Source organism: Heptranchias perlo, chromosome 1 (genome assembly GCF_035084215.1).
Source record: "Heptranchias perlo isolate sHepPer1 chromosome 1, sHepPer1.hap1, whole genome shotgun sequence".
NCBI classification, from domain to species: domain Eukaryota; kingdom Metazoa; phylum Chordata; class Chondrichthyes; order Hexanchiformes; family Hexanchidae; genus Heptranchias; species Heptranchias perlo.
In genome coordinates, this window is record NC_090325.1 from 197994322 (window position 1) to 198021252 (window position 26931).

The 26931-nt window shown below is 46.4% G+C and overlaps 1 protein-coding gene across 1 annotated transcript in view; it reads left to right on the forward strand.

Annotated features, from left to right (window-relative positions):
* The first annotated feature begins 8339 nt into the window (after positions 1–8339).
* Positions 8340–26931, forward strand: part of LOC137331278 (ADP-ribosylation factor-like protein 9) — a 45388-nt gene continuing 26796 nt past the window's right edge. Inside the window, exon 1 of the mRNA XM_067994978.1 lies at positions 8340–8761. Within this exon, the coding sequence (XP_067851079.1) occupies positions 8645–8761 (117 nt within the window). The 5' untranslated portion in view covers positions 8340–8644. The remainder of the gene's footprint in view (positions 8762–26931) is intronic.

Sequence of the window (26931 nt, forward strand, 5' to 3'; positions counted from 1 at the left end):
TATTTCAAATGAATACGTGGCTAGAGGAATGGTGCAAGGGGGAGGGATTCAAATTCCTGGGACACTGGAAACGGTTCTGGGGGAGGTGGGACCAGTACAAACCGGACGGTCTGCACCTGGGCAGGGCCGGGACCGCTGTCCTAGGAGGAGTGTTTGCTAGTGCTGTTGGGGAGGGTTTAAACTAAAGTGGCAGGGGGTTGGGAACCTGAGCAGGGAGAGAGAGGAAAGCGTAACAGGAAGGGACAGAAGGTATGGAGTAATAGGTAAAGTGTTAAAAAAGGAAAAAGCAGGAACTAAGCGTCACAAAACAGATTTGAAAGTTCTTTATCTGAATGCACGTAGCATTCGTAATAAAATGGACGAGTTAACGGCACAAATAACTACGTATGGGTATGATCTTGTGGCCATTACAGAAACATGGCTGCAGGGTGACAACGACTGGGAATTAAATATGCCAGGGTATTTAACAATCAGGAAGGACAGGCAGGAAGGAAGGGGAGGTGGGGTGGCTATGTTAATAAAGGAAGGAATCACTGTAATACAGAGAAATGATATTGGGACAAAGCATCAAGATAATGAAACAGTTTGGGTGGAGATAAGGAATAATAAGGGAAAAAAAACATTAGTGGGCGTAGTATATAGGCCTCCTAATAGTTGCAACTCTGCTGGAAGAAGTATTAATCAGGAGATAGTCGGGGCATGTAATAAGGGAACAGCCATAATTATGGGGGATTTTAATTATCATATTAACTGGACAAATCAAATTGGGCAGAGCAGCCTTGAGGACGAGTTCATTGAGTGCATCAGGGATGGATTTCTTGAGCAGTATGTAACTGATCCTACAAGGGGGCAGGCAACCTTGGACCTGGTCCTGTGTAATGAGTCAGGATTAATTAATAATGTCCTAGTTAAGGATCCCCTTGGAACGAGCGACCACAACATGGTTGAATTCCATATCCAATTAGAGGGTGAGAAGGTTGATTCTCAAACAAGCGTACTGAGCTTGAATAAAGGAGACTATGATGGTATGAGAGCGGAATTGATTAAAGTGGACTGGGAAAATAGATTAAAGGGTAAGACGGTACATGAGCAGTGGTGTTCATTTAGGGAGTTATTTTACAACTTTCAAAATAAATATATTCCACTGAGGAAAAAAGGGTGTAAAAGAAATGACAGCCATCCGTGGCTAAGTAAAGAAATCAAGGATAGTATCCGACTAAAAACAAGGACATATAAGGTAGCCAAACTTAGTGGGAGGATAGAAGATTGGGAATTCTTCAAAAGACAGCAAAAAGTAACTAAAGGATTGATTAAGAAAGGGAAGTTAGATTATGAAAAGAAATTAGCAAAAAATATAAAAACAGATAGCAAGAGTTTCTATAGTTATATAAAAAGAAAAAGGGTGGCTAAGGCAAACATAGGTCCCTTAGAGGATGAGACCGGGAAATTAATGGTGGGAAACATGGAGATGGCAAAAATGCTGAACAAATATTTTGTTTCAGTCTTTACAGTAGAGGACACTAAGAATATCCCAACACTGGACAAACTCGGGGGGGAGGAGCTAAATACGATTAAAATCACTCAAGAGATGGTACTCAGTAAAATAATGGGACTCAAGGCGGATAAATCCCCTGGACCTGATGGCTTCCATCCTAGGGTCTTGAGGGAAGTGGCAGTAGGGATTGTGGATGCTTTGGTGATAGTTTTCCAAAATTCCCTGGACTCAGGAGAGGTCCCGGCAGATTGGAAAACTGCTAATGTAACACCGTTATTTAAAAAGGGTAGTAGGCAGAAGGCTGGAAATTATAGGCCAGTTAGCTTAACATCTGTGGTGGGTAAAATTTTGGAGTCTATTATTAAGGAGACAGTAACGGAACATTTAGATAAGCATAATTTAATAGGACAAAGTCAGCATGGCTTTATGAAGGGGAAGTCATGTCTGACAAATTTGCTTGAGTTCTTCGAGGATATAACGTATAGGGTGGATAAAGGGGAACCAGTGGACGTAGTGTATTTAGACTTCCAGAAGGCATTCGACAAGGTGCCACATAAAAGATTATTACTTAAGATAAAAAATCACGGGATTGGGGGTAATATTCTGGCATGGGTGGAGGATTGGTTATCGAACAGGAAGCAGAGAGTTGGGATAAATGGTTCATTTTCGGACTGGCAACCAGTAACCAGTGGTGTTCCACAGGGGTCGGTGCTGGGTCCCCAACTCTTTACAATCTATATTAACGATTTGGAGGAGGGGACCGAGTGCAACATATCAAAATTTGCAGATGATACAAAGATGGGAGGGAAAGTAGAGAGTGAGGAGGACATAAAAAACCTGCAAGGGGATATAGACAGGCTGGGTGAGTGGGCGGAGATTTGGCAGATGCAATATAATATTGGAAAATGTGAGGTTATGCACTTTGGCAGGAAAAATCAGAGAGCAAGTTATTTTCTTAATGGCGAGAGACTGGAAAGTACTGCAGTACAAAGGGATCTGGGGGTCCTAGTGCAAGAAAATCAAAAAGTTGGTATGCAGGTGCAGCAGGTGATCAAGAAAGCCAACGGAATGTTGGCTTTTATTGCTAGGGGGATAGAATATAAAAACAAGGAGGTATTGCTGCAGTTATATAAGGTATTGGTGAGACCGCACCTGGAATACTGCATACAGTTTTGGTCTCCATACTTAAGAAAAGACATACTTGCTCTCGAGGCAGTACAAAGAAGGTTCACTCGGTTAATCCCGGGGATGAGGGGGCGGACATATGAGGAGAGGTTGAGTAGATTGGGACTCTACTCATTGGAGTTCAGAAGAATGAGAGGCGATCTTATTGAAACATATAAGATTGTGAAGGGTCTTGATCGGGTGGATGCAGTAAGGATGTTCCCAAAGATGGGTGAAACTAGAACTAGGGGGCATAATCTTAGAATAAGGGGCTGCTCTTTCAAAACTGAGATGAGGAGAAACTTCTTCACTCAGAGGGTGGTAGGTCTGTGGAATTTGCTGCCCCAGGAAGCTGTGGAAGCTACATCACTAGATAAATTTAAAACAGAAATAGACAGTTTCCTAGAAGTAAAGGGAATTAGGGGTTATGGGGAGCGGGCAGGAAATTGGACATGAAGCTGAGTTCGGATCGGTCAATGCCCTGTGGGTGGCGGAGAGGGCCCAGGGGCTATGTGGCCGGGTCCTGCTCCGACTTCTTGTGTTCTTTAGATTTGTGGTTGGGATCAGATCAGCCATGATCTTATTGAATGGCGGAGCAGGCTCGAGGGGCCGATTGGCCTACTCCTGCTCCAATTTCTTATGTTCTTATGTTCTTATTCTAGACTTGGGTAAGGCCGACTTCAATGGGATGAGACGGAGACTGTCCACAGTAAACTGGTCAAATCTGTTAATGGATAAAACGACTGATTATCAATGGGAAATGTTTAAAGAAACATTTAACGTGATACAGAATCGGTTTATACCACTGAGGGGCAAGAACTCTACTTGCCAAAAAAAAACAGCCATGGACAACTAAAGAGGTAAGGCACAGTATTAGACATAAGGAAAGGCATACAAAAAGGCAAAAAATGGCACAGATCCTGGTGAATGGGAAAGATACAAAGATCAACAAAGGGTCACAAAACAGATAGTAAGAGCTACAAAAAGAGAGGGCCTAGTGAAGTTCAACGAGGGGCCGAATGGCCTACTCCTGTTCCTAAATGACAAAAGGGATGATGGTGCAAGGCAAAGGTGGTGGTAATGGGACAAGTAAAGAAACAAAAGATGGATCTGGACAAGCTGTAAATGGCAACAGCAGAACCATTACCAGCACCTGCTGTCCGAAAAATTGGGAGCGGTGGTTATGATCTTAAGTTAGGAACATAGGAACAGGAGTAGGCCATTCAGCCCCTCGTGCCTGCTCCGCCATTTGATAAGATCATGGCTGATCTGTGATCTAACTCCATTTGCCTGCCTTTGGCCCATATCCCTTAATACCTTTGGTTGCCAAAAAGCTATCTATCGCAGATTTAAATTTAGCAATTGAGCTAGTATCAATTGCCGTTTGCGGAAGAGAGTTCCAAACTTCTACAACCCTTTGTGTGTAGAAATGTTTTCTAATCTCGCTCCTGAAAGGTCTGGCTCTAATTTTTAGACTGTGCCCCCTACTCCTAAAATCCCCAACCAGCGGAAATAGTTTCTCTCTATCCACCCTATCTGTTCCCCTTAATATCTTATAAACTTAGATCAGATCACCCCTTAACCTTCGAAACTCCAGAGAATACAACCCCAATTTGTGTAATCTCTCCTCGTAACTTAACCCTTGAAGTCCTGGTATCATTCTAGTAAACCTACGCTGCACTCCCTCCAAGGCCAATATGTCCTTCCGAAGGTGCGGTGCCCAGAACTGCTCACAATACTCCAGGTGCGGTCTAACCAGGGTTTTATATAGCTGCAGCATAACTTCTGCCCCCTTGTACTCCAGTCCTCTAGATATAAAGGCCAGCATTTCATTAGCCTTATTGATTATTTTCTGCACCTGTTCATGACACTTCAATGATCTATGTACCTGAACCCCTAAGGCCCTTTGGACATCCACTGTTTTTAACTTTTTACCATTTAGAAAGTACCCTGTTAATTAAATCAATGAGTCGGGAAGGTTGTAAAGTGCCTAATCGAAAGATGAGGTGCTGTTCCTCGAGCTTCCGTTGAACTTCACTCGGCCCTCGATCGAATCCCATTTCCTCACCCCTTCCCCTCCCAGAAACATGATAGGGTCCCCCTTGTCCTCACCTTCCATGCCACCAACCTCCACATTCAACGTATCATCCTCTGCCATTTCTGCCATCTCCAGCACGATGCCATCACCAAACACATCTGCCTTTTCAGCATTCTGAAGGGACCATTTCCTTCATGACACCCTGGTCCACTCTTCCATTACCCCAACGCCCCCTTCCCACAGCACTTTCCCGTGCAAGCGCAGGAGATGCAACGCCCGTCCCTTCACCTCCTCCATTCCCACCGTCCAGGGTCCCAAACGAAACAGCGATTTACTTGTACTACTTTCAATTTAATATACTGTATTCGCTGCTCACAATGCAGTCTCCTCTACATTGGGGTTACCAGACCTAGCACAAAGGAAGATGGTAGTGGTTGTTGGAGGCCAATCATCTCAGCTCCAGGACATTGCTGCAGGAGTTCCTCAGGGCAGTGTCCTAAGCCCAACCATCTTCAGCTGCTTCATCAATGACCTTCCCTCCATCACAAGGTTAGAAATGGGGATGTTCGCTGATGATTGCACAGTGTTCAGTTCCATTCGTAACCCCTCGGATAATGATGCAGTCCGTGCCCGCATGCAGCAAGACCTGGACAACATCCAGGCTTGGGCTGATAAGTGGCAAGTAACATTCGCGCCAGGCAATGACCATCTCCAACAAGAGAGTCCAACCACCTTCCCCTTGCTATTCAATGGCATTACCATCGCCAAAGCCCCCACCATCAACATCCTGAGGGTCACCATTGACCAGAAACTTAACTGGTCCAGCCACATAAATACTGTGGCTGCACAAGCAGGTCAGAGGCTGGGTATTCTGCGGCGAGTGACTCACCTCCTGACTCCCTATAGCCTTTCCACCATCTACAAGGCACAAGTCAGGAGTGTGATGGAATACTCTCCACTTGCCTGGATGAGTGCAGCTCCAACAACGTTCAAGAAGCTCGACACCATTCAGGACGAAGCAGCCCGCTTGATTGGCACCCCATCTACCACCCTAAACGTTCACTCCCTTCATCACCGGCGCACCGTGGCTGCAGTGTGTACCATCCACAGGATGCACTGCAGCAACTCGCCAAGGCATCTTCAACAGCACCTCCCAAACCCGCGACCTTTACCACATAGAACGACAAGGACAGTAGGCACATAGGAACAACAGCACCTGCACGTTCCCCTCCAAATCACACATCATCCCGACTTGGAAATATATCGCCGTTCCTTCATCGTCGCTGGGTCAAAATCCTGGAGCAGGCACGAGGGGCTGAATGGCCTACTCCTGTTCCTATGTTCCTAACTTAAGATCATAACCACCGCTCCCAATTTTTCAGTCAGCAGGTGCTGGTAATGGTTCTGCTGTTGCCATTTACAGCTACTCCTGATCAATCTTTTGTTTCTTGTCCCATTACCACCCTTTTTTTTTTATTCGTTCACGGGATGTGGGCGTCGCTGGCAAGGCCGGCATTTATTGCCCATCCCTAATTGCCCTTGAGAAGGTGGTGGTGAGCCGCCTTCTTGAACCGCTGCAGTCCGTGTGGTGACGGTTCTCCCACAGTGCTGTTAGGAAGGGAGTTCCAGGATTTTGACCCTTGCACCATCATCCCTTTTGTCATTTAATCACTCCTGCCCTCCCCTTTTTCCCTGGCTCTGTATTTGCTTAAAAACTTAAATCTTTAACTTCTTCCAAAAGGTCATCGACCTGAAACATTAACTCTGTTTCTTTCTCCACAGATGTTGACTGACTTGGGAGTATTTCCAGCATTTTCTGTTTTTATTTAAGATTTCCAGCATCTGCAGTATTTTGCTTTTGATCTAAAGAATGCTACACCAGCTATTTTGTCTGTTTTGGTAATTTCAATTTGCTTTTAAGAGGCACGATTGTCTAAAGGGACTTTTATATTGGTCAGATTCTGGGAGCTGCTATTGGCATTTATATTATTAAATCCGGTTTCTGTAGAGCTGGTTTTATTTGGGTCTACCGGTCTGTCTCCAGCCAATGGAAAGTGGATTTGGCAACATAAACACAGGGAGCTGGCTCATATTTCCAGGAAGCTCTGGGACCAATTTGAGTGACTTAATCTTGCAATAATGGCAGTGCTGGATTTCAAAATGAAGGATTATAGCCAAAGTTGCAGGGTTTCAGAAACTTGCCTGAATTGTGGAATCTGATAGGCAAACCTTCTATTATAGAATCAAAAGTCATTCAAGCATTCTTCGGGGAACTGTTTATAGCAGCGGTAAATAGCTCCCATCGTGATCTGCTCTAAAGTAAATATTTAAATAGAGATAAACTACACTCATCCTGCCTGTGCAAACATCTTATGGGAGCTCTTCAAGATGCTAGGAGAAAATGGATAAATTGGTATTTTTTTTTAAAAAACCACAATTTTGGGTGGAGTGCATCAGTAATTCAACTTAAAAATTAATTTTTGATTAAATTGTCAGGAAAGGGTGGTTTGTTCAAATGCATTAAGAGCGTAAAATTATGGCACTATTTTGAAAGACTAGAAAACTGCACAAAAAGCAGAAACTGAGTCACTAAGAATAGTCTCGGAAGGAGGTGTTAAGAACACTTTTAAAAGCGGCAGTGCTGAATCCAGGGTGATAGAGAAAAGGTAAATTAAACATGAGTAAGTTTTTCTAAAAAAAAGTGACGGAATTGGGTCATGAGGAGGAAGAGAATGAGGGAAATGACCAGAACAGCAAAGTTTAATGATGGGTAACTACAAATAAAATGGACAAGGGCTCTGTAGTGACATTGACTGCATGTCCCTCCCCATGGACCGGGGTGGGGGGGGGGGGACTCTGTAGTGACAGTGACTGCCTGACCCTCCCCATGGACAGGGGTCTGTAGTGACAGTGACTGCCTGACCCTCCCCATGGACAGGGGTCTGTAGTGACAGTGACTGCCTGACCCTCCCCATGGACAGGGGTCTGTAGTGACAGTGACTGCCTGACCCTCCCCATGGACAGGGGTCTGTAGTGACAGTGACTGCCTGACCCTCCCCATGGACAGGGGTCTGTAGTGACAGTGACTGCCTGTCCCTCCCCATGGACGGGGGCTCTGTAGTGACAGTGACTGCCTGTCCCTCCCCATGGACAGGGGTCTGTAGTGACAGTGACTGCCTGACCCTCCCCATGGACAGGGGTCTGTAGTGACAGTGACTGCCTGTCCCTCCCCATGGACGGGGGCTCTGTAGTGACAGTGACTGCCTGTCCCTCCCCATGGACGGAGGCTCTGTACTGCCAGTATCTGTCTGTCCCTCCCCATGGACGGGGTGGGTTCTGTAGTGACAGTGACTGTCTGTCCCTCCCCATGGACTGGGGGGGGGGGGCTCTGTAGTGACAGTGTCTGTCTGTCTGTCTGTCCCTCCCCATGGACGGGGGGGGGGGGCTCTGTACTGCCACTGACAGTGATTTGACCCTCCCCATGGACTGGGGGGGGGGCTCTGTAGTGACAGTGTCTGTCTGTCTGTCCCTCCCCATGGACGGGGTGGGTTCTGTAGTGACAGTGTCTGTCTGTCTGTCTGTCTGTCCCTCCCCATGGACGGGGGGGGGGCTCTGTACTGCCAGTGACAGTGATTTGACCCTCCCCATGGTAGAAAGGAGCTCCGGCTGCAATGGCCGGAGGTGCCGAGGCTGCTCGGTGCCGGCTGACGGATGCAGCTGATCACAATGCGACGGCTCCGCTCACAGAGGGCGGTGTCGGTGAGGTGAGGTGAGGTGAGCGGGTCGGTGCCGCCTCCGCTGTGACCCGAGGTGGAGCCGGTTCCTCTTCCCCTCGGCTGCTGCATTTCAGGCTGTGAGGCGGCGGCTCGGAGCGGACCCGGAATGTGCGCAGCGCCCCGCCCGCCTGCTTCTCGCTGACTCCGGAGGTCGGTTTCCATCATTTCCAGATGTACGAGATCTATCGGATCGGGCTGATCGGAGTGACGGTCGCTCTGGTCGGAGGCATCATCTACGCCGCCTGGGAGAGGCTGTTCGGCGAAGCCCGAGAGGCGATTGAAGCGGAGGTTAGCGCCGGGACTTAGAGTTAAAGCTTCCGCCGTGGGCTCCACCACGGGAGCTCGGGGCCCAGGACTGGGATTAATTGGATACGTATTTAAAAAGGAAAATTATAAAAGAGTAAGAATGGATTAGCAAAAACATCTCCAATTAAGGAGCTGGCACAGGCAGAATGGTCTGGTTTTATTGTAAATTGAATATCGAGAAGCTCCCTCTCCTGCATTGGATACACAGGGAATGAATAAACTCAGCAATTATATCAGTGCAAACTAACCGAAGGCTTCGTGACGACCTTGTGCTCTCACTGCAGTCGAACCGGATCTGTTTACAATAAGAGGCAGTTTTACCAGCGGAAGCGAGAATGTGGCAGCCAAAAAAATGGCCCGAATGTCTAAGAAGTAACCTGCTATTCCCCAGCACGTGTGTACAGTGTGAACACTGAGAATTACACAGTGTGAACACTGTACATTGAGTACAGTATGCTGTGTACAGTGTACATTGAGTACAGTATGCTGTGTGTACAGTGTACATTGAGTACAGTATGCTGTGTGTACAGTGTACATTGAGTACAGTATGCTGTGTGTACAGTGTACATTGAGTACAGTATGCTGTGTGTACACTGTACATTGAGTACAGTATGCTGTGTGTACAGTGTACATTGAGTACAGTATGCTGTGTGTACAGTGTACATTGAGTACAGTATGCTGTGTGTACAGTGTACATTGAGTACAGTATGCTGTGTGTACACTGTACATTGAGTACAGTATGCTGTGTGTACAGTGTACATTGAGTACAGTATGCTGTGTGTACACTGTACATTGAGTACAGTATGCTGTGTGTACAGTGTACATTGAGTACAGTATGCTGTGTGTACAGTGTACATTGAGTACAGTATGCTGTGTGTACAGTGTACATTGAGTACAGTATGCTGTGTGTACACTGTACATTGAGTACAGTATGCTGTGTGTACAGTGTACATTGAGTACAGTATGCTGTGTGTACAGTGTACATTGAGTACAGTATGCTGTGTGTACAGTGTACATTGAGTACAGTATGCTGTGTGTACAGTGTACATTGAGTACAGTATGCTGTGTGTACACTGTACATTGAGTACAGTATGCTGTGTGTACAGTGTACATTGAGTACAGTATGCTGTGTGTACAGTGTACATTGAGTACAGTATGCTGTGTGAACACTGTACATTGAGTACAGTATGCTGTGTGTACAGTGTACATTGAGTACAGTATGCTGTGTGTACAGTGTACATTGAGTACAGTATGCTGTGTGTACAGTGTACATTGAGTACAGTATGCTGTGTGAACACTGTACATTGAGTACAGTATGCTGTGTGTACACTGTACATTGAGTACAGTATGCTGTGTGTACAGTGTACATTGAGTACAGTATGCTGTGTGTACATTGAGTACAGTATGCTGTGTGTACATTGAGTACAGTATGCTGTGTGTACAGTGTACATTGAGTACAGTATGCTGTGTGTACAGTGTACATTGAGTACAGTATGCTGTGTGAACACTGTACATTGAGTACAGTATGCTGTGTGTACAGTGTACATTGAGTACAGTATGCTGTGTGTACAGTGTACATTGAGTACAGTATGCTGTGTGTACAGTGTACATTGAGTACAGTATGCTGTGTGTACAGTGTACATTGAGTACAGTATGCTGTGTGAACACTGTACATTGAGTACAGTATGCTGTGTGTACAGTGTACATTGAGTACAGTATGCTGTGTGTACAGTGTACATTGAGTACAGTATGCTGTGTGAACACTGTACATTGAGTACAGTATGCTGTGTGTACAGTGTACATTGAGTACAGTATGCTGTGTGAACACTGTACATTGAGTACAGTATGCTGTGTGTACAGTGTACATTGAGTACAGTATGCTGTGTGTACAGTGTACATTGAGTACAGTATGCTGTGTGTACAGTGTACATTGAGTACAGTATGCTGTGTGTACAGTTGAGCATGTGCAACAGCTGCTGTACTTGCATTAAAAAAAATAATAATATACTTTATAAACTTGGTGCTATACAGACGAGGCCAGATGGTAAATCTGACAAGGGGAGGTGCAGGAGGCCACAGTTTTGGACCACTGCATTCTCTTTGTTGTTAATACTACTCATAGAAATTTACGGCACAGAAGGTCGTCATTCAGCCCAATGTATCTGTGCCAGCCAAAAAAGAGCTATCATGCCGAATCCCATTTTCCAGCACTTGGTCTGTAACCTTGTAAGTTACAGCACTTAAGTGCATATCCAAGTACTTTTTAAATGTGATGAGGGTTTCTGCCTCTACCATCCTTTCAGGCAGTGAGTTCCAGACCACTAGCACCCTCTGGGTGAAAAAAATTCTCCTCAGCTCCCCTCTAATCCTTCTACCAATTATTTTAAATCTGTGCCCCCCTGGTCATTGACCTCTCTGCGAAGGGAAATATGTCCTTCCTATCCACTCTATCTAGGACCTCATAATTTTATACACCTCAATTAAATCTCCCCTCAGCCTCCTTTGTTCCAAAGAAAACAACTGCAGCCTATCCTATCTTTCCCCATAGCTAAAATTCTCCAGTTCTGGCAACATCCTCAAAAATCTCCTCTGTTTACTCTACAGTGCAATTACACCTTTCCTGTAATGTGGTGACCAGAACTGTACTCAAGCTGTGGCCTAACTAGTGTTTTATTAGTTCTAGCATAACCTCCCTACTCTGCATTATATTTGTTGAACTCTTTCAAGAGGCTGAGTATTGTATGCCTGGTATAAGGTCCCCTGCCTTGTAAGTGAAACAAGTACTGCTTCAACAGCTCTGAAAAACACTTTAACTTGTAGGATATGTAGAATACAAATAATTGGCAATGTTTTAAGCCAGGTGATAACATATTGTGTCAGAACCTGGCATTCAATTAATGCTTTAAAAGTGCAGCAGCTAATTGGTATTCGTCATAATGTATTGAGTAGTTTAATTCTATATTTTATTTCTTACTACTTATGCAAATACTTGATAACCTTCCCACACACCTGCATAATTTAGTCCATAAAAAGTTAATTGGTCATCACTTGCAGCAAATATCGGAGACTGCTTTAATTGGTGCTTTACTTCCGGATTTTATAAACTTTCCTCTTCAACAGATTCCATTTACATGGTTACTTTTTGCCCATCAGCAGGAGCTTAAATCGTTCCTCAAGTCACACTGCTTGCTATGAAATTTGGGCAACGTTTCTCATTCCATAGCTTAGCTTTATCAATATTTCTTGCTGTGCCACACCTGGACAGGCCCATACCTCACCACGGGGGTGCATCCTGCACAAGAACCTGTTTGAAAGGAAATAAGTTTAACTTGTTTTCCTTTTTCAAAAAAAATACAACTTTATGGTCACGAAGGTGAAGGATGAGAGTTTTGTGGAATGGGCCACTTTTCAATTTTGGGCATACAGCTTCATCAGGTATTCTTGGGGGAAAGGAAGCTTAAAGCTCCCTACACTTGGCCCAACCTCTTAAAAGTACCAAAAATCTATTATACCAGTGTGACAATTGTACTTTTCACACCAGTGCTGTGAGCTTCTACAAGTATATATTTGCGCAGCGTAAAAGGAGAGTTCCAAGAGGTGAGCGCGGTGTAAAAGGAGAGTCCCAAGAGCAGGAAGAGAGTCCGAGAGATGAATGCAGTGTAAAAGGAGAGTCCGAGAGCGGGAAAAGAGTTTGAGAGGTGAGCGCAGTTTAAAAGGGAGTCCCGAGAGCGGGAAGAGAATCCGAGAGGTGAACGCAGTGTAAATCTAAGGCAAGTCATGGCAGCAGAGCTCGCAACTGTGATATGCTCCTCCTGCACTATGTGGGAAGTCATGGACACTACCGGTGTCCCTGGCGACCATGTGTGCAGGAAGTGCGTCCAGCTGCAGCTACTGCCTAACCGCATTTCGGAGCTGGAGCTGCGGGTGGATTCACTTTGGAGCATCCGCGATGCGGAGATTATCGTGGATAGCACGTTCAGTGAGGTGGTCACACCGCAGGTAAAGATTATGCAGTCAGAAAGGAAATGGGTGACCGCCAGACAGAGTAAAAGGACTAGGCAGGTAGAGCAGGAGTTCCTTGGGGCCATCTCCCTCTCAAACAGATATACCGCTTTGGATACTGTTAGGGGAATGGCTTATCAGGGGAAAGCAGCAAGAGCCAAGTTTGTGGCACCACGGGTGGCTCTGCTGCACAGGAGGGGAGGAATAAGAGTGGCAGGGCTATAGTGATAGGGGATTCAATTGTAAGGGGAACAGATAGGCGTTTCTGCAGCTGCAAACGTGACTCCAGGATGGTATGTTGCCTCCCCGGTGCGATGGTCAAGGATGTCACGGAGCGGCTGCAGGGCATTCTGGAGGGGGAGGGTGAACAGCCAGTAGTCGTGGTACATATCGGTACCAACGACATAGGTAAGAAAAGGGATGAGGTCCGGCAAGGTGAATTCAAGGAGTTAGGAGATAAATTAAAAAGCAGGACCTCAAAGGTAGTGATCTGAGGATTACTACCAGTGCCACGTGCTAGTGAGTATAGGAACAGGAGAATAGACCGGATGAATGCGTGGCTGCAGGGATGGTGTCGGAGGGAGGGATTTAAATTCCTGGCACATTGGGACCGGTTCTGGGGAAGGTGGGACCTGTACAAGCGGGACGGGTTACACCCGAGCAGGACCGGGACCGATGTCCTCGCGGGGGTGTTTGCTAGTGCTGTTGGGGAAGGTTTAAACTAGAATGGCAGGGGGATGGGAATCTTAGCAGGGAGACAGAGGAGGGGAAATAAGGATAGAAACAAAAGTGGAAGGCAGAGAAAACAAAGGTGAAAAACAAATAGGGCCATAGTGCAAAATAAAACTAAGATGACTAGCAATCTTAAAAAGACAAGTCTAATGGCATTGTGTCTTAATGCGCGGAGCATTCGCAATAAGCTAGATGATTTAACAGCGCAGATAGATATTAACGGTTATGATATAGTTGCGATTACGGAGACATGGTTGCAGGGTAACCAAGGATGGGAACTGAACATCCAGGGGTATTCAATATTTAGGAAGGACAGGCAAAAAGGGAAAGGAGGTGGGGTAGCGTTGTTAGTAAAGGAGGAAATCAATGCAATAGTGAGGAAGGATATTGGCTTGGAAAATCACGATGTGGAATCTGTATGGGCGGAGCTAAGAAACACCATGGGGCAGAAAACATTGGTGGGGGTTGTCTATAGGCCCCCAAACAGTAGTGGAGATGTAGGGGAGGGCATTAAACAGGAAATTAGAGACGCATGCAAGAAGGGTACAACCATAATCATGGGTGACTTTAATATACATATAGATTGGTCAAACGAAATTAACAATAATACTGTGGGGGAGGAATTCCTGGAGTGTGTACGTGATGGTTTTCTAGACCAATACATTGAGGAACCAACTAGAGAACAGACTGGGTATTGGGCAGTGAGAAAGGATTAATTAACAATCTTGTTGTTCGGGGTCCCTTAGGGAAGAGCGACCATAACATGATAGAATTCCTCATTAAGATGGAGAGTGAAGTAGTTGAATCCGAAACTAGGGTCCTGACTCTAAATAAAGGAAATTACGAAAGTATGAGGTATGAGTTGGCTATGATAGATTGGGGAACTTTACAAAAATGGATGACGGTGGATAGGTAACGGCTAATATTTAAAGAACGTGTGCAGGAATTACAACAATTATTCATTCCAGTCTGGCGCAAAAATAAAACAGGAAAGGTGGCTCAACCATGGCTTACAAAAGAAATTAGGGATAGTATTAGATCCAAAGAGGAGACATATAAAATTGCCAGAAAAAGCGGCAAGCCTGAGGATTGGGAGCAGTTCAGAATTCAGCAAAGGAGGACAAAGAGATAGATTAAGAGAGGAAAAATAGAGTATGAGAGTAAACTAGCAGGGAACATAAAAACTGACTGTAAAAGCTTCTATAAATATGTCAAGAGAAAAAGATTAGTGAAGACAAATGTAGGTCCCTTACAGTCAGAAATGGGGGAAATTATAATGGGGAACAAAGAAATGGCAGAACAATTAAACACATACTTTCTTCACAAAGGAGGACACAAATAACCTGCCAGAAATGTTAGGGAACCAAGGGTCTACTGAGAGGGAGGAACTGAAAGAAACCAGTATTAGTTAAAAAAAAATAGTACTAGGGAAATTAATGGGGCTAAAGGCTGACAAATCCCCAGGGCCTGATAATCTACATCCCAGAGTACTAAAGGAAGTGGCCCTGGAAATAGTGGATGCAATGGTGATCATCTTCCAAAATTCTATAGACTCTGGAACAGTTCCTACAGAGGGTGGCAAATGTAACCCCCCTATTTAAAAAAGGAGGGAGAGAAAAAACAGGGAATTACAGACCAGTTAGCCTAGCATCAGTAGTAGGGAAAATGCTAGAGTCTATTATAAAAGATGTGATAACAGAACACTTGGAAGGCATTAATGGGATTGGACAAAGTCAGCATGGGTTTATGAAAGGGAAATCATGCTTAACAAATCTACTGGAGTTTTTAGAGGATGTAACTAGTAGATCGGGGAGAACCAGTGGATGTGTTTTTTTATTATTCGTTCATGGGATGTGGGCATCGCTGGCAAGGCCAGCATTTATTGCCCATCCCTAATTGCCCTTGAGAAGGTGGTGGTGAGCTGCCTTCTTGAACCGCTGCAGTCCATGTGGTGAAGGTTCTCCCACAGTGCTGTTAGGAAGAGAGTTGCAGCATTTTGACCCAGCGACGATGAAGGAACAGCGATATATTTTTCCAAGTCGGGATGGTGTGTGACTTGGAGGGGAACGTGCAGGTGGTGCCCTTGTCCTTCTAGGTGGTAGAGGTCGCGGGTTTGGGAGGTGCTGTCGAAGAAGCCTTGGCGAGTTGCTGCAGTGCATCCTGTGGATGGTACACACTGCAGCCACGGTGCGTCGGTGATGAAGGGAGTGAATGTTTAGGGTAATGGATGCCAATCAAGCGGGCTGCTTTGCCCTGGATGGTATCAAGCTTCTTGAGTGTTGTTGGAGCTGCACTCATCCAGGCAAGTGGAGAGTATTCCAACACACTCCTGACCTGTGCCTTGTAGATGGTGGTCAGGCTTTGGGGAGGCAGGAGGTGAGTCACTCGCCGCAGAATACCCAGCTTCTGACCTGCTCTTGTAGCCACAGTATTTATGTGGCTGGTCCAGTTAAGTTTCTGGTCAATGGTGACCCCCAGGATGTTGGCGATTGTAATGCCATTGAATGTCAAGGGGAGGTGGCTAGACTCTCTCTTGTTGGAGATGGTCATTGCCTGGCACTTGTCTGGCGCGAATGTTACTTACCACTTATCAGCCCAAGCCTGGATGTTGTCCAGGTCTTGCTGCTTGCGGGCACGGACTGCTTCATTACCTGAGGGGTTGCGAATGGAACTGAACACTGTGCAATCATCAGCGAACATCCCCATTTCTGACCTTATGATGGAGGGAAGGTCTTTGATGAAGCAGCTGAAGATGGTTGGGCCTAGGACACTTCCTTGAGGAACTCCTGCAGCAATTTCCTGGGGCTGAGATGATTGGCCTCCAACAACCACTACCATCTTCCTTTGTGCTAGGTATGACTCCAGCCACTGGAGAGTTTTCCCCCTGATTCCCATTGACTTCAATTTTACTAGGGCTCCTTGGTGCCACACTCGGTCAAATGCTGCCTTGATGTCAAGGGCAGTCACTCTCACCTCACCTCTGGAATTCAGCTCTTTTGTCCATGTTTGGACCAAGGCTGCAATGAGGTCTGGAGCCGAGTGGTCCTGGCGGAACCCAAACTGGGCATCGGTAAGCAGGTTATTGGTGAGTAAGTGCCGCTTGATAGCACTGTCGACAATACCTTCCATCACTTTGCTGATGATTGAGAGTAGACTGATGGGGCGGTAATTGGCTGGATTGGATTTGTCCTGCTTTTTGTGGACAGGACATACCTGGGCAATTTTCCACATTGTCGGGTAGATGCCAGTGTTGTAGCTGTACTGGAACAGTTTGGCTAGAGGCGCAGCTAGTTCTGGAGCACAAGTCTTCAGCATGACAGCCGGGATGTTGTCGGGGCCCATAGCCTTTGCTGTATCCAGTGCACTCAGCTGTTTCTTGATATCACATGGAGTGAATCGAATTGGCTGAAGACTGGCTTCTGTTATGGTTGGAATATTGGGATGAGGTCGAGATGGATCATCCACTCGGTACTTCTGGCTGAAGATGGTTGCAATCGCTTCAGCCTTATCTTTTGCACTCACGTGCTGGACTCCGCCATCATTGAGGATGGGGATGTTTACAGAGCCTCCTCCTCCCGTTGGTTGTTTAATTGTCCACCACCATTCACAACTGGATGTGGCAGGACTGCAGAGCTTTGATCTGATCTGTTGGTTATGGAATTGCTTAGCTCTGTCTATAGCATGTTGCTTCCGTTGTGTAGCATGCATGTAGTCCTGTGTTGTAGCTTCACCAGGTTGGCACCTCATTTTTAGGTATGCCTGATGCTGCTCCTGGCATGCTATTATACACTCCTCATTGAACCAGGGTTGATCCCCTGGCTTGTTGGTAATGGTAGAGTGAGGAATATGCCGGGCCATGAAGTTACAGATTGTGCTGGAATACAATTCTGCTGCTGCTGATGGCCCACAGCGTCTCATGGATGCCCAGTTTTGAGTTGCTAGATCTGTTCTGAATCTATCCCATTTAGCATGGTGATAGTGCCACACAACAACGTTGGATGGTGTCCTCAGTGCGAAGACGGGACTTTGTCTCCATGAGGACTGTGCGGTGGTCACTCCTACCAATACTGTCATGGACAGATGTATTTGCGTTAGGTAGATTGGTGAGGACAAGGTCAAGTAGGTTTTTCCCTCGTGTTGGTTCGCTCACCACCTGCCGCAGGCCCAGTCTGGCAGCTATGTCCTTCAGGACTCGGCCAGCTCGGTCAGTAGTGGTGCTCCCGAGCCACGCTTGGTGATGGACATTGAAGTCCCCCACCCAGAGTACATTCTGTGCCCTTGCTACCCTCAGTCCTTCCCCATGGAGGAGGACTGATTCATCAGCTGAGGGAGGGCGGTAGGTGGTAATCAGCAGGAGGTTGCCTTGCCCATGTTTGACCTGATGCCATGAGATTTCATGGGTTCCAGAGTCAATGTTGAGGACTCCCAGGGCCTCTCCCTCCTGACTGTATATCACTGTACCGCCACCTCTGGTGGGTCTGTCCTGCCGGTGGGACAGGACATACCCAGGGATGGTGATGGAAGAGTCTGGGATGTTGATTGAAAGGTATGATTCTGTGAGTTATGGCTGTGTCAGGCTGTTGCTTGACAGCTCTCCCTATTTTTGGCACAAGTCCCCAGATGTTAGTGAGGAAGACTTTGCAGGGTCGACTGGGCTTGGTTTGCCTTTGTCGTGTCCGGTGCCTAGTGGTCCGATGCCGAGTGTCGACGACACCTTCCATCACTTTGCTGATGATTGAGAGTAGGCTGATGGGGCAGTAATTGGCCGGATTGGATTTGTCCTGCTTTTTGTGGACAGGACATACCCGGGCAATTTTCCACATTGTCGGGTAGATGCCAGTGTTGTAGCTGTACTGGAACAGCTTGGCTAGAGGCGCAGCTAGTTCTGGCGCACAAGTCTTCAGCACTGCAGCCGGGATGTTGTTGGGGCCCATAGTGGGGTACCGCAGGGATCAGTGCTTGGGCCCCAGTTTTTCACAATATATATCAATGATTTGGATGAGGGAACTAAATTTAACATTTCCAAGTTTGCAGACGACACAAAGCTGGGGTGGAATGTGAGCTGTGAGGAGGATGCAAAGAGGCTCCAATGTGATTTAGACAAGTTGGGTGAGTGGGCAAGAACCATGGTAGATGCAGTATAACGTGGATAAATGTGAGGTTATCCACTTTGGTTGTAAAAACAGAAAGGCAGATTATTATCTGAATGGTGATAGATTGGGAAAAGGAGAGGTGCAACAAGACCTGGGTGTCCTTGTACACCAGTCGCTGAAAGCGAGCATTCAGGTGCAGCAAGCAGTTAGAAAGGCGAATGGTATGTAGGCCTTCATTACAAGAGGATTTGAGTACGGGAGCAGGGATGTCTTACTGCAGTTATACAGGGCCTTGGTGAGACCACATCTGGAGTATTGTGTGCAGTTTTGGTCTCCTTATCTGAGGAAGGATGTCCTTGCCATGGAGGGAGTGCAACGAAGGTTTACCAGACTGATTCCTGGGATGGCAGGACTGACGTATGAGGAGAGATTGGGTCGACTAGGCTGATATTACTAGAGTTTAGAAGAATGAGAGATGATCTCATCGAAACATATAAAATTCTAACAGGACTAGACAGACTAGATGCAGGGAGGATGTTCCCGATGGCCGGGGAGTCCAGAACCAGGGGGTCACAGTCTCAGGATACAGGGTATGCCATTTAGAACCGAGATGAGGAGAAATGTCTTCACTCAGAGGGTGGTGAACCTGTGGAATTCTCTACCACAGAAGGCAGTGGAGGCCAAGTCATTAGATGTATTCAAGAAGGAGATAGATAGATTTCTTAATGCTAAAGGATCAAGGGATATGGGGAAAAAGCGGGAACAGGGTACTGAGTTAGATGATCAGCCATGATCATTTTGAATGGCGGAGCAGGTCCGAAGGGCCGAATGGCCTACTTTTGCTCCTATTTTCTATGTTTCTATGTTTCTTGGGCTCATGGGATTGGGGGTAATATATTAGCGAGGATTGGTTAACGGACAGAAATCAGAGAGTCGGAATAAATGGGTCATTTTCGGGTTGGCAGGTTATAACTAGCGGGGTGCCACAGGGATCAGTGCTTGGGCCTCAGCTATTTACAATATATATTAATGACTTAGATGAAGGGACCGAGTGCAAGGTATGGTAGTTTGCTGATGAGACAAAGCTAGGTGGGAAAGTAAGCTGTGTGGAGGATGCAAAGAGTCTGCAAAGGGATATCGACAGGTTAAGTGAGTGGGTAAGAACGTGGCAGATAGAGTATAATGTGGGGAAATGCAAGGTTATTCACTTTGGTAGGAAAAACAGAAAAACTGAATATTTTTTAAATGGTGAGAAACCATTAAATGTTGGTGTTCAGAGGGATTTGAGTGTCCTTGTACACAAAACACAGAAAATTAACATGCAGGTACAGCAAGCAATTAGGAAAAAAATGGTATGTTGGCCTTTATTGCAAGGGGGTTGGTGTACAAGAATAAGGAAGTCTTGCTGCAGTTGTACAGGGCTTTGGTCAGACCACACCTGGAGTACTGTGTACAGTTTTGGTCTCCTTATCTAAGGAAGGATATACTTGCCTTAGAGATTGTGCAACAATGATTTATTGGATTGATTTCTGGGATGAGAGGGTTGTCCTATGAGGTGAGATTGAGTAAAATGGGCCTATATCCTCTGGAGTTTAGAAGAATGTGAGGTGATCTCATCGAAACAAATAACATTTTTAGAGGACTTGGCAGGGTTGATGCTGAGAGGCTGTTTCCCCTGGCCGGAGAATCTAGAACTAGGGGGCTTGGTCTCAGGATAACAAGTCAAAGGATATGGGGATCGGGTGGGAAAGTGTAGTTGAGGTCAAAGATCAGCCATGATCTTATTGAATGGTGGAACAGGGGCTGTATGGCTTACCCCTGCTCCTATTTCTTATGTTCTTCTAAGATAGACACCCATCAGTAAGCTATATCAGACACCTACATGTTTACTCTTTAACCTCTGCCCACACTGAAGTGGCCATTATCGGGAGAGCTTTGCAAGACTATGGGTAAAGCACCTATAATTTCCTCACCTACTTCCTTTAAAACCCTGGGTGGAAACAATCAGGTTCTGAGGATTTACATAGTTACATTGAGTCTGCAGCACAGAAACAGGCCATTCTGCCCAAATGGTCTATGCTGGCCTTTATGCTCCATACGAGCCTCCTCCCACCATCTTTATCTAACTCTATCAGGATATCCTTCTATTCCATTCTCCCTCTTGTGTTTATCTAGCTTCCCTTTAAATGCATCTAGGCTATTCGCCTCAACTACTCCTTGTGGTAGCGCGACCCACATTCTTACCACTCTTTGGACTATCAGAGGGATTGATGAACACAATGGGACCTATCAACAGGATTTTTTTTAAAAGCAAGCAATTAGGAAAGCAAATGGTATGTTGGCCTTTATTACAAGGGGGTTGGAGTACAAGAGTAAGGAATTCTTGCTACAATTGTACAGGGCTTTGGTCAGATCACACCTAGAGTAATGTGTATAAGTTTTGGTCTCCTTATCCAAGGAAGGATATGTTTGTCTTAGAGGCGGTGCAACGGTGATTTATTGGATTGATTTCTGGGATGAGAGGGTTGTCCTGTGAGGAGAGATTGAGTAAAATGGGCCTAAATCCTCTGGAGTTTAGAAGAATGAGAGGTGATCTCATCGAAACGTATAAAATTTTTAGAGGACTTGACAGTGTAGATGCTGAGAGGCTGTTTCCCCTGGCCGGAGAGTCTAGAACTAGGGGGCATAGTCTCAGGATAAGGGGTCGGCCATTTAAGACTGAGATGAGGAGGAATTTCTTCTCCCAGAGGGTTGTGAATCTTTGGATTTCTCTACCCCAGAGGGCTGTGGATGCTGAGTCATTGAGTATATTCAAGACTGAGATCGATAGATTTTTGGACTCTAAGGGAATGAAGGGATATGGGGATCGAGTGGTAAAGTGGAATTGATTTCGAAGATCAGCCATGATCTTATTGAATGGCGGAGCAGGCTCGAGGGGCCGTATGGCCTAACCCTGCTCCTATTTCTTATGTTTTTATTAAGTAATCTCAGAGTAAGAGGCACTGTAAATAATTCTGAGGACCAAAGGAAGCTGCAAGGAGACGTTGATAAGATGATGGAATGGGCAAAAAAAATGGCAAAAAATGGAATTCAATGTCAGTAAATGTGAGGTGGTATATTTTGGTTTAAAAAAAATAAAAGTATACTTTGAATGAGGGAAAGCTGGATGATGGAAGAGCAGAGAGATTTAGGGGTTCATGTTCACAAGACATTAAAAGCAGCACCTCAAGTGGATACCGTCATTAAAAAAGCTAATAGAAACCTGAATGTGAAGAAGTATAAAGTATAAAAGTTGAGATGTAATGGTGAAACTGTATAAAACTTTAGTAAGACTATAGTTGGAGAACTGAATGCAGTTTTGGGCTCCACATTATAGAAAGAATATTGAGGCAATTGAGGGTACTGCACAGATTCACTAGGATACGGCCTAATATAAGGAAATCTAAATACAAAGAAAGACTTGAAAATTGGAGCTGTTTTCGTTAGAACAGAGTCGATCATGGGATGATATGATAGGAGTATTTAAATTATGAAGGGACTGGACAGATTAGATAGAAGCAGACTGTTTCCATTGGATGATGGGTCTAGAACAAGGGACATAAATATAAGATTAAATGTAAGAGATTTAGGACAGAGAGCTGTAGAAACCTTTTTACATAGAGGATTGTGAGACTGTGGAATGCACTACTGGAGTTAGTGATTGAAACAGAGAGATCATGCCAACTTTTAAGAATAGGTTAGATGGGGTGTTGAAGGACAGGGGGATAAAGGGATATGGGAACCGATCAAGCACATGGGATTAGGATTACAGTCTGCGTGGGGGTTAAACACCATCATAGACTGGTTGGGCTAAATGGCTTGTTTCCATGTTGTACTTTCTATGAAAATGTAGAACTTTACTTGACTATCTTTGGGAGTAGGGGCCAATGAGAAACAAAGCAAAACTTTTTCTCGAGATTAGATAGGTGGGGCAGACTCCACAATAGGGTTGATTGCACATTTTCTGTGATGGAGTTAGTTTGAAGGATGAATGGATTTTTCTCAATCCATGCTTTCCTATGTTATTATTGTACATAGGTATGTCTTCCTCCGTGTGTATCTCTCTCTTCCACCAGAGCCAGCTTTAGGCCTCTGCTAACTCTCTAACTGTGGGAGCTCCCAGCCAGCAGATGGATGCTGAAAATTAACTCAAGATCTATTAACCTCATTCTTATTCACTCAATTGCCCAGGCCTACTGATTCTCACATGTGGGGAGAGTTCCGTGCATGAGACCAGGACCTCACATGCTTCTGCTTGAAGATCACAGTCTCCTTATAATGGAGGCCCCATTTCCCACAATGCAGAATAATACAGAAATGGGCCTGTCTGTAATGAAAACTGCTCTGGGATATGGAAAGTTTGGTTTTGTGCATGCATGAAGGATCTCACCAGTTGAAGGCACACATGCAGAGTAAAACGTTTTAATGGTGGCAGGAGCAGCATCTTTAATTGAGCTGCTGGTGGGAAACATAGAAACATAGAAAATAGGAGCAACAGTAGGCCATTTGGCCCTTCGGGCCTGCTCCGCCATTCAAAATGATCATGGCTGATTGTCTAACTCAGTTCCCTGTTCCCGCTTTTTCCCCATATCCCTTAATCCCTTTAGCATTAAGAAATATATCTCCTTCTTGAATACATCTAATGACTTGGTCTCCACTGCCTTCTGTGGTAGACAATTCCACAGGTTCACCACCCTCTGGGTGAAGAAATTTCTTCTCATCTTGGTTCTAAATGGCATACCCCGTATCCTGAGACTGTGACCCCTGGTTCTGGACTCCCCGGCCATTGGGAACATCCTCCCTGCTTCTAGTCTGTCTAGTCCTGTTAGAATTTTATATGTTTTGATGAGATCACCTCTCATTCTTCTAAACTCTAGTGAATATAGTCCCAGTCGACCCAATCTCTGTTCTAAGTAGGGTTGCCAACTCTGGGTGGAAGTATTTCTGGAGGTCTGATCATGTGACATCTGATCACATGACATCTGCAAATGTTGTTGCATTTATCTTGTAAAGTTCGGGTCCCCTGTAGCTTAGTATTTTTGCTCCTGGTTTCACGCCAGCAGCTGTTGTGCAAGAAGTTCCGAGAATCAGGAGGACTCCCGTAGCGAGGGGAAGGGGGGGAACCGAGGGAGGGGGAGGGGGGAAACAGGGGGAGGGGGGAAACCGAGGGAGGGGGAGGGATTCACGGTGTGGTGGGGGGGTGGCAACAGAGGTGGGAGTTAACTTTGATTCCACCAGTAACTAATAGTAACTCACTGAAGTTACATCAATAACTAGTAGTAATCAGATTCCACTCATAACCAATAGTAATACAATAATGCACTGATAGTCTATATGTAACTGCTAGTAATAAGTATCACACTCTGACATCCTACCTAAAACTAGTCGTAATCCTATAACCTGCTGATATTCACCCTGTAACTACAGCTAGAATCCCCCTGCACTGCACAGGGTGCGTTCAGGCTCCCCAGTCAATGCCACTTTTAACAGGCCCCATCTCTCTCCCTATCTCCTTGGACTCTGGTTTGGACTCGGGTTCCACATGAAGGGGGAGCCTGAGGCAGAGCCGATCTGAACTTGGATTTCACACGTCAAAACCAGGCAGCACAGACCAACCTGAACCAAATTGAGAGATTGCACAAAGGGCAGAGAGCTCAGTATTTGGGGCATCTTTCACAGGATAAATGGTCCTAAACTCAGCTCAGCACCAACATTTCTAAACCACTCCCTGGGCTCGGACTCAATAAGGAAGAGTTTTCATAGAATGATAGAAATTACAGCACAGAAGAAGGCCATTCGGCCCCCAGTGTTGGTGCTGGCGCTCTCTCCTGTAACTCCATTCCCCCATATCCTTTTATAATCCTCCTTTTCAGATACTTATCCCTTTCCTTTTAAATGATGTTTTAGCCTCTACCACAATAGCCATTTATAATGGAGCATCCCATGGTGCAAAAATCCTCCTTTTCCTTCCCTTTTAGTTCTTCCAGTGAGAATCCCCGGTCTCCATCCCCTAGTTCCCCATTCGCCCACCAATGGATCAATCATTCACTGTTTACCCACAGAAAGATCCCCAAGTTTTACTCGCCCCTTTACAGGCTGCTGCTCTCTTGGCACCGCTCCTACTCGCCCCTTTACTGGCTGCTGCTCTCTCGGCACCGCTCCTACGCGCCCCTTTACAGGCTGCTGCTCTCTCGGCACTGCTCCTACTCGCCCCTTTACAGGCTGCTGCTCTCTCGGCACCGCTCCTACTCGCCCCTTTACAGGCTGTTGCTCTCTCGGCACTGCTCCTACTCGCCCCTTTACAGGCTGTTGCTCTCTCGGCACTGCTCCTACTCGCCCCTTTACAGGCTGCTGCTCTCTCGGCACCGCTCCTACTCGCCCTTTTACAGGCTGCTGCTCTCTCGGCACTGCTCCTACTCGCCCCTTTACTGGCTGCTGCTCTCTCGGCACCGCTCCTACTCGCCCCTTTACTGGCTGCTGCTCTCTCGGCACCGCTCCTACTCGCCCCTTTACTGGCTGTTGCTCTCTCGGCACTGCTCCTACTCGCCCCTTTACAGGCTGCTGCTCTCTCGGCACCGCTCCTACGCGCCCCTTTACAGGCTGCTGCTCTCTCGGCACTGCTCCTACTCGCCCCTTTACAGGCTGCTGCTCTCTCGGCACCGCTCCTACTCGCCCCTTTACAGGCTGTTGCTCTCTCGGCACTGCTCCTACTCGCCCCTTTACAGGCTGTTGCTCTCTCGGCACTGCTCCTACTCGCCCCTTTACAGGCTGCTGCTCTCTCGGCACCGCTCCTACTCGCCCTTTTACAGGCTGCTGCTCTCTCGGCACTGCTCCTACTCGCCCCTTTACAGGCTGCTGCTCTCTCGGCACTGCTCCTACTCGCCCCTTTACAGGCTGTTGCTCTCTCGGCACTGCTCCTACTCGCCCCTTTACAGGCTGTTGCTCTCTCGGCACTGCTCCTACTCGCCCCTTTACAGGCTGCTGCTCTCTCGGCACTGCTCCTACTCGCCCCTTTACAGGCTGCTGCTCTCTCGGCACCGCTCCTACTCGCCCCTTTACAGGCTGCTGCTCTCTCGGCACTGCTCCTACTCGCCCCTTTACAGGCTGTTGCTCTCTCGGCACTGCTCCTACTCGCCCCTTTACAGGCTGCTGCTCTCTCAGCACTGCTCCTACTCGCCCCTTTACAGGTTGTTGCTCTCTCGGCACCGCTCCTACTCGCCCCTTTACAGGCTGTTGCTCTCTCGGCACTGCTCCTACTCGCCCCTTTACAGGCTGTTGCTCTCTCGGCACTGCTCCTACTCGCCCCTTTACAGGCTGCTGCTCTCTTGGCAACGCTCCCACTCGTCCCTTTACTGGCTGCTGCTCCTCGGCACCGCTCCCACTCGCCCCTTTACTGGCTGTTGCTCTCTTGGCAACGCTCCCACTCGTCCCTTTACTGGCTGCTGCTCCTCGGCACCGCTCCCACTCGTCTCTTTACTGGCTGCTGCTCCTCGGCACCGCTCCCACTCGCCCCTTTACTGGCTGTTGCTCTCTTGGCAACGCTCCCACTCGTCTCTTTACTGGCTGCTGCTGTCTCGGCACCACTCCCACTCACCACCTTGCTGCTGCTCCCAGCTCTGCAAGAAATGCCACCCAGTGGATATTTAATTTAAAAATGTGTTTTACCTGCTTTCTGAAATCGCCTTACGTACGTAGTTGCCAAAAACCCTTCAAATTGTACATACTTTGCTGAAGAAGCCACGCTACAGACTGTAAACATAACCCATGTATGGACAGCCTTTTAAACTCAAAGAATGGTTGGAAAGTTTGCCCTTAAACCTCACAGCAGGATCCAGTTCTTTAAAGAGGTATTGGCTTCAGGAAATTGTTTGGTAATTTTTTTTGTTCAGGGAAAGGGTTGTAGATCAGTTTTGTCATGATGTCAGATATAAATGATACAATAGAATCACAGAATGGTTACAGCACAGAAGGAGGCCATTCAGCCCGTCGAGCCCATGCCGGCTCTTTGTAAGAGCAATCTAGTTAGTTCTATTCCCCTGCTCTTTCCCCGTAGCCCTGCATAAATGATGTGTTGCACCATGATTTATGCCACAAATGAAGTTTCATCAAACAAATTTCCATTAAGACTCTTTCCATTTAACAAACTTTACCAACCAAATTTTTTTCTCTGCTGATATTCTCCCCTCCCCCTTCTCTCCTGAAGGTACTGACTCATTGCTGGGGTAATGTGCCATAGACTATGGTTGCCATCTTGTAGCAAGAGGCCATCCTTCATGTGGCCTCGAC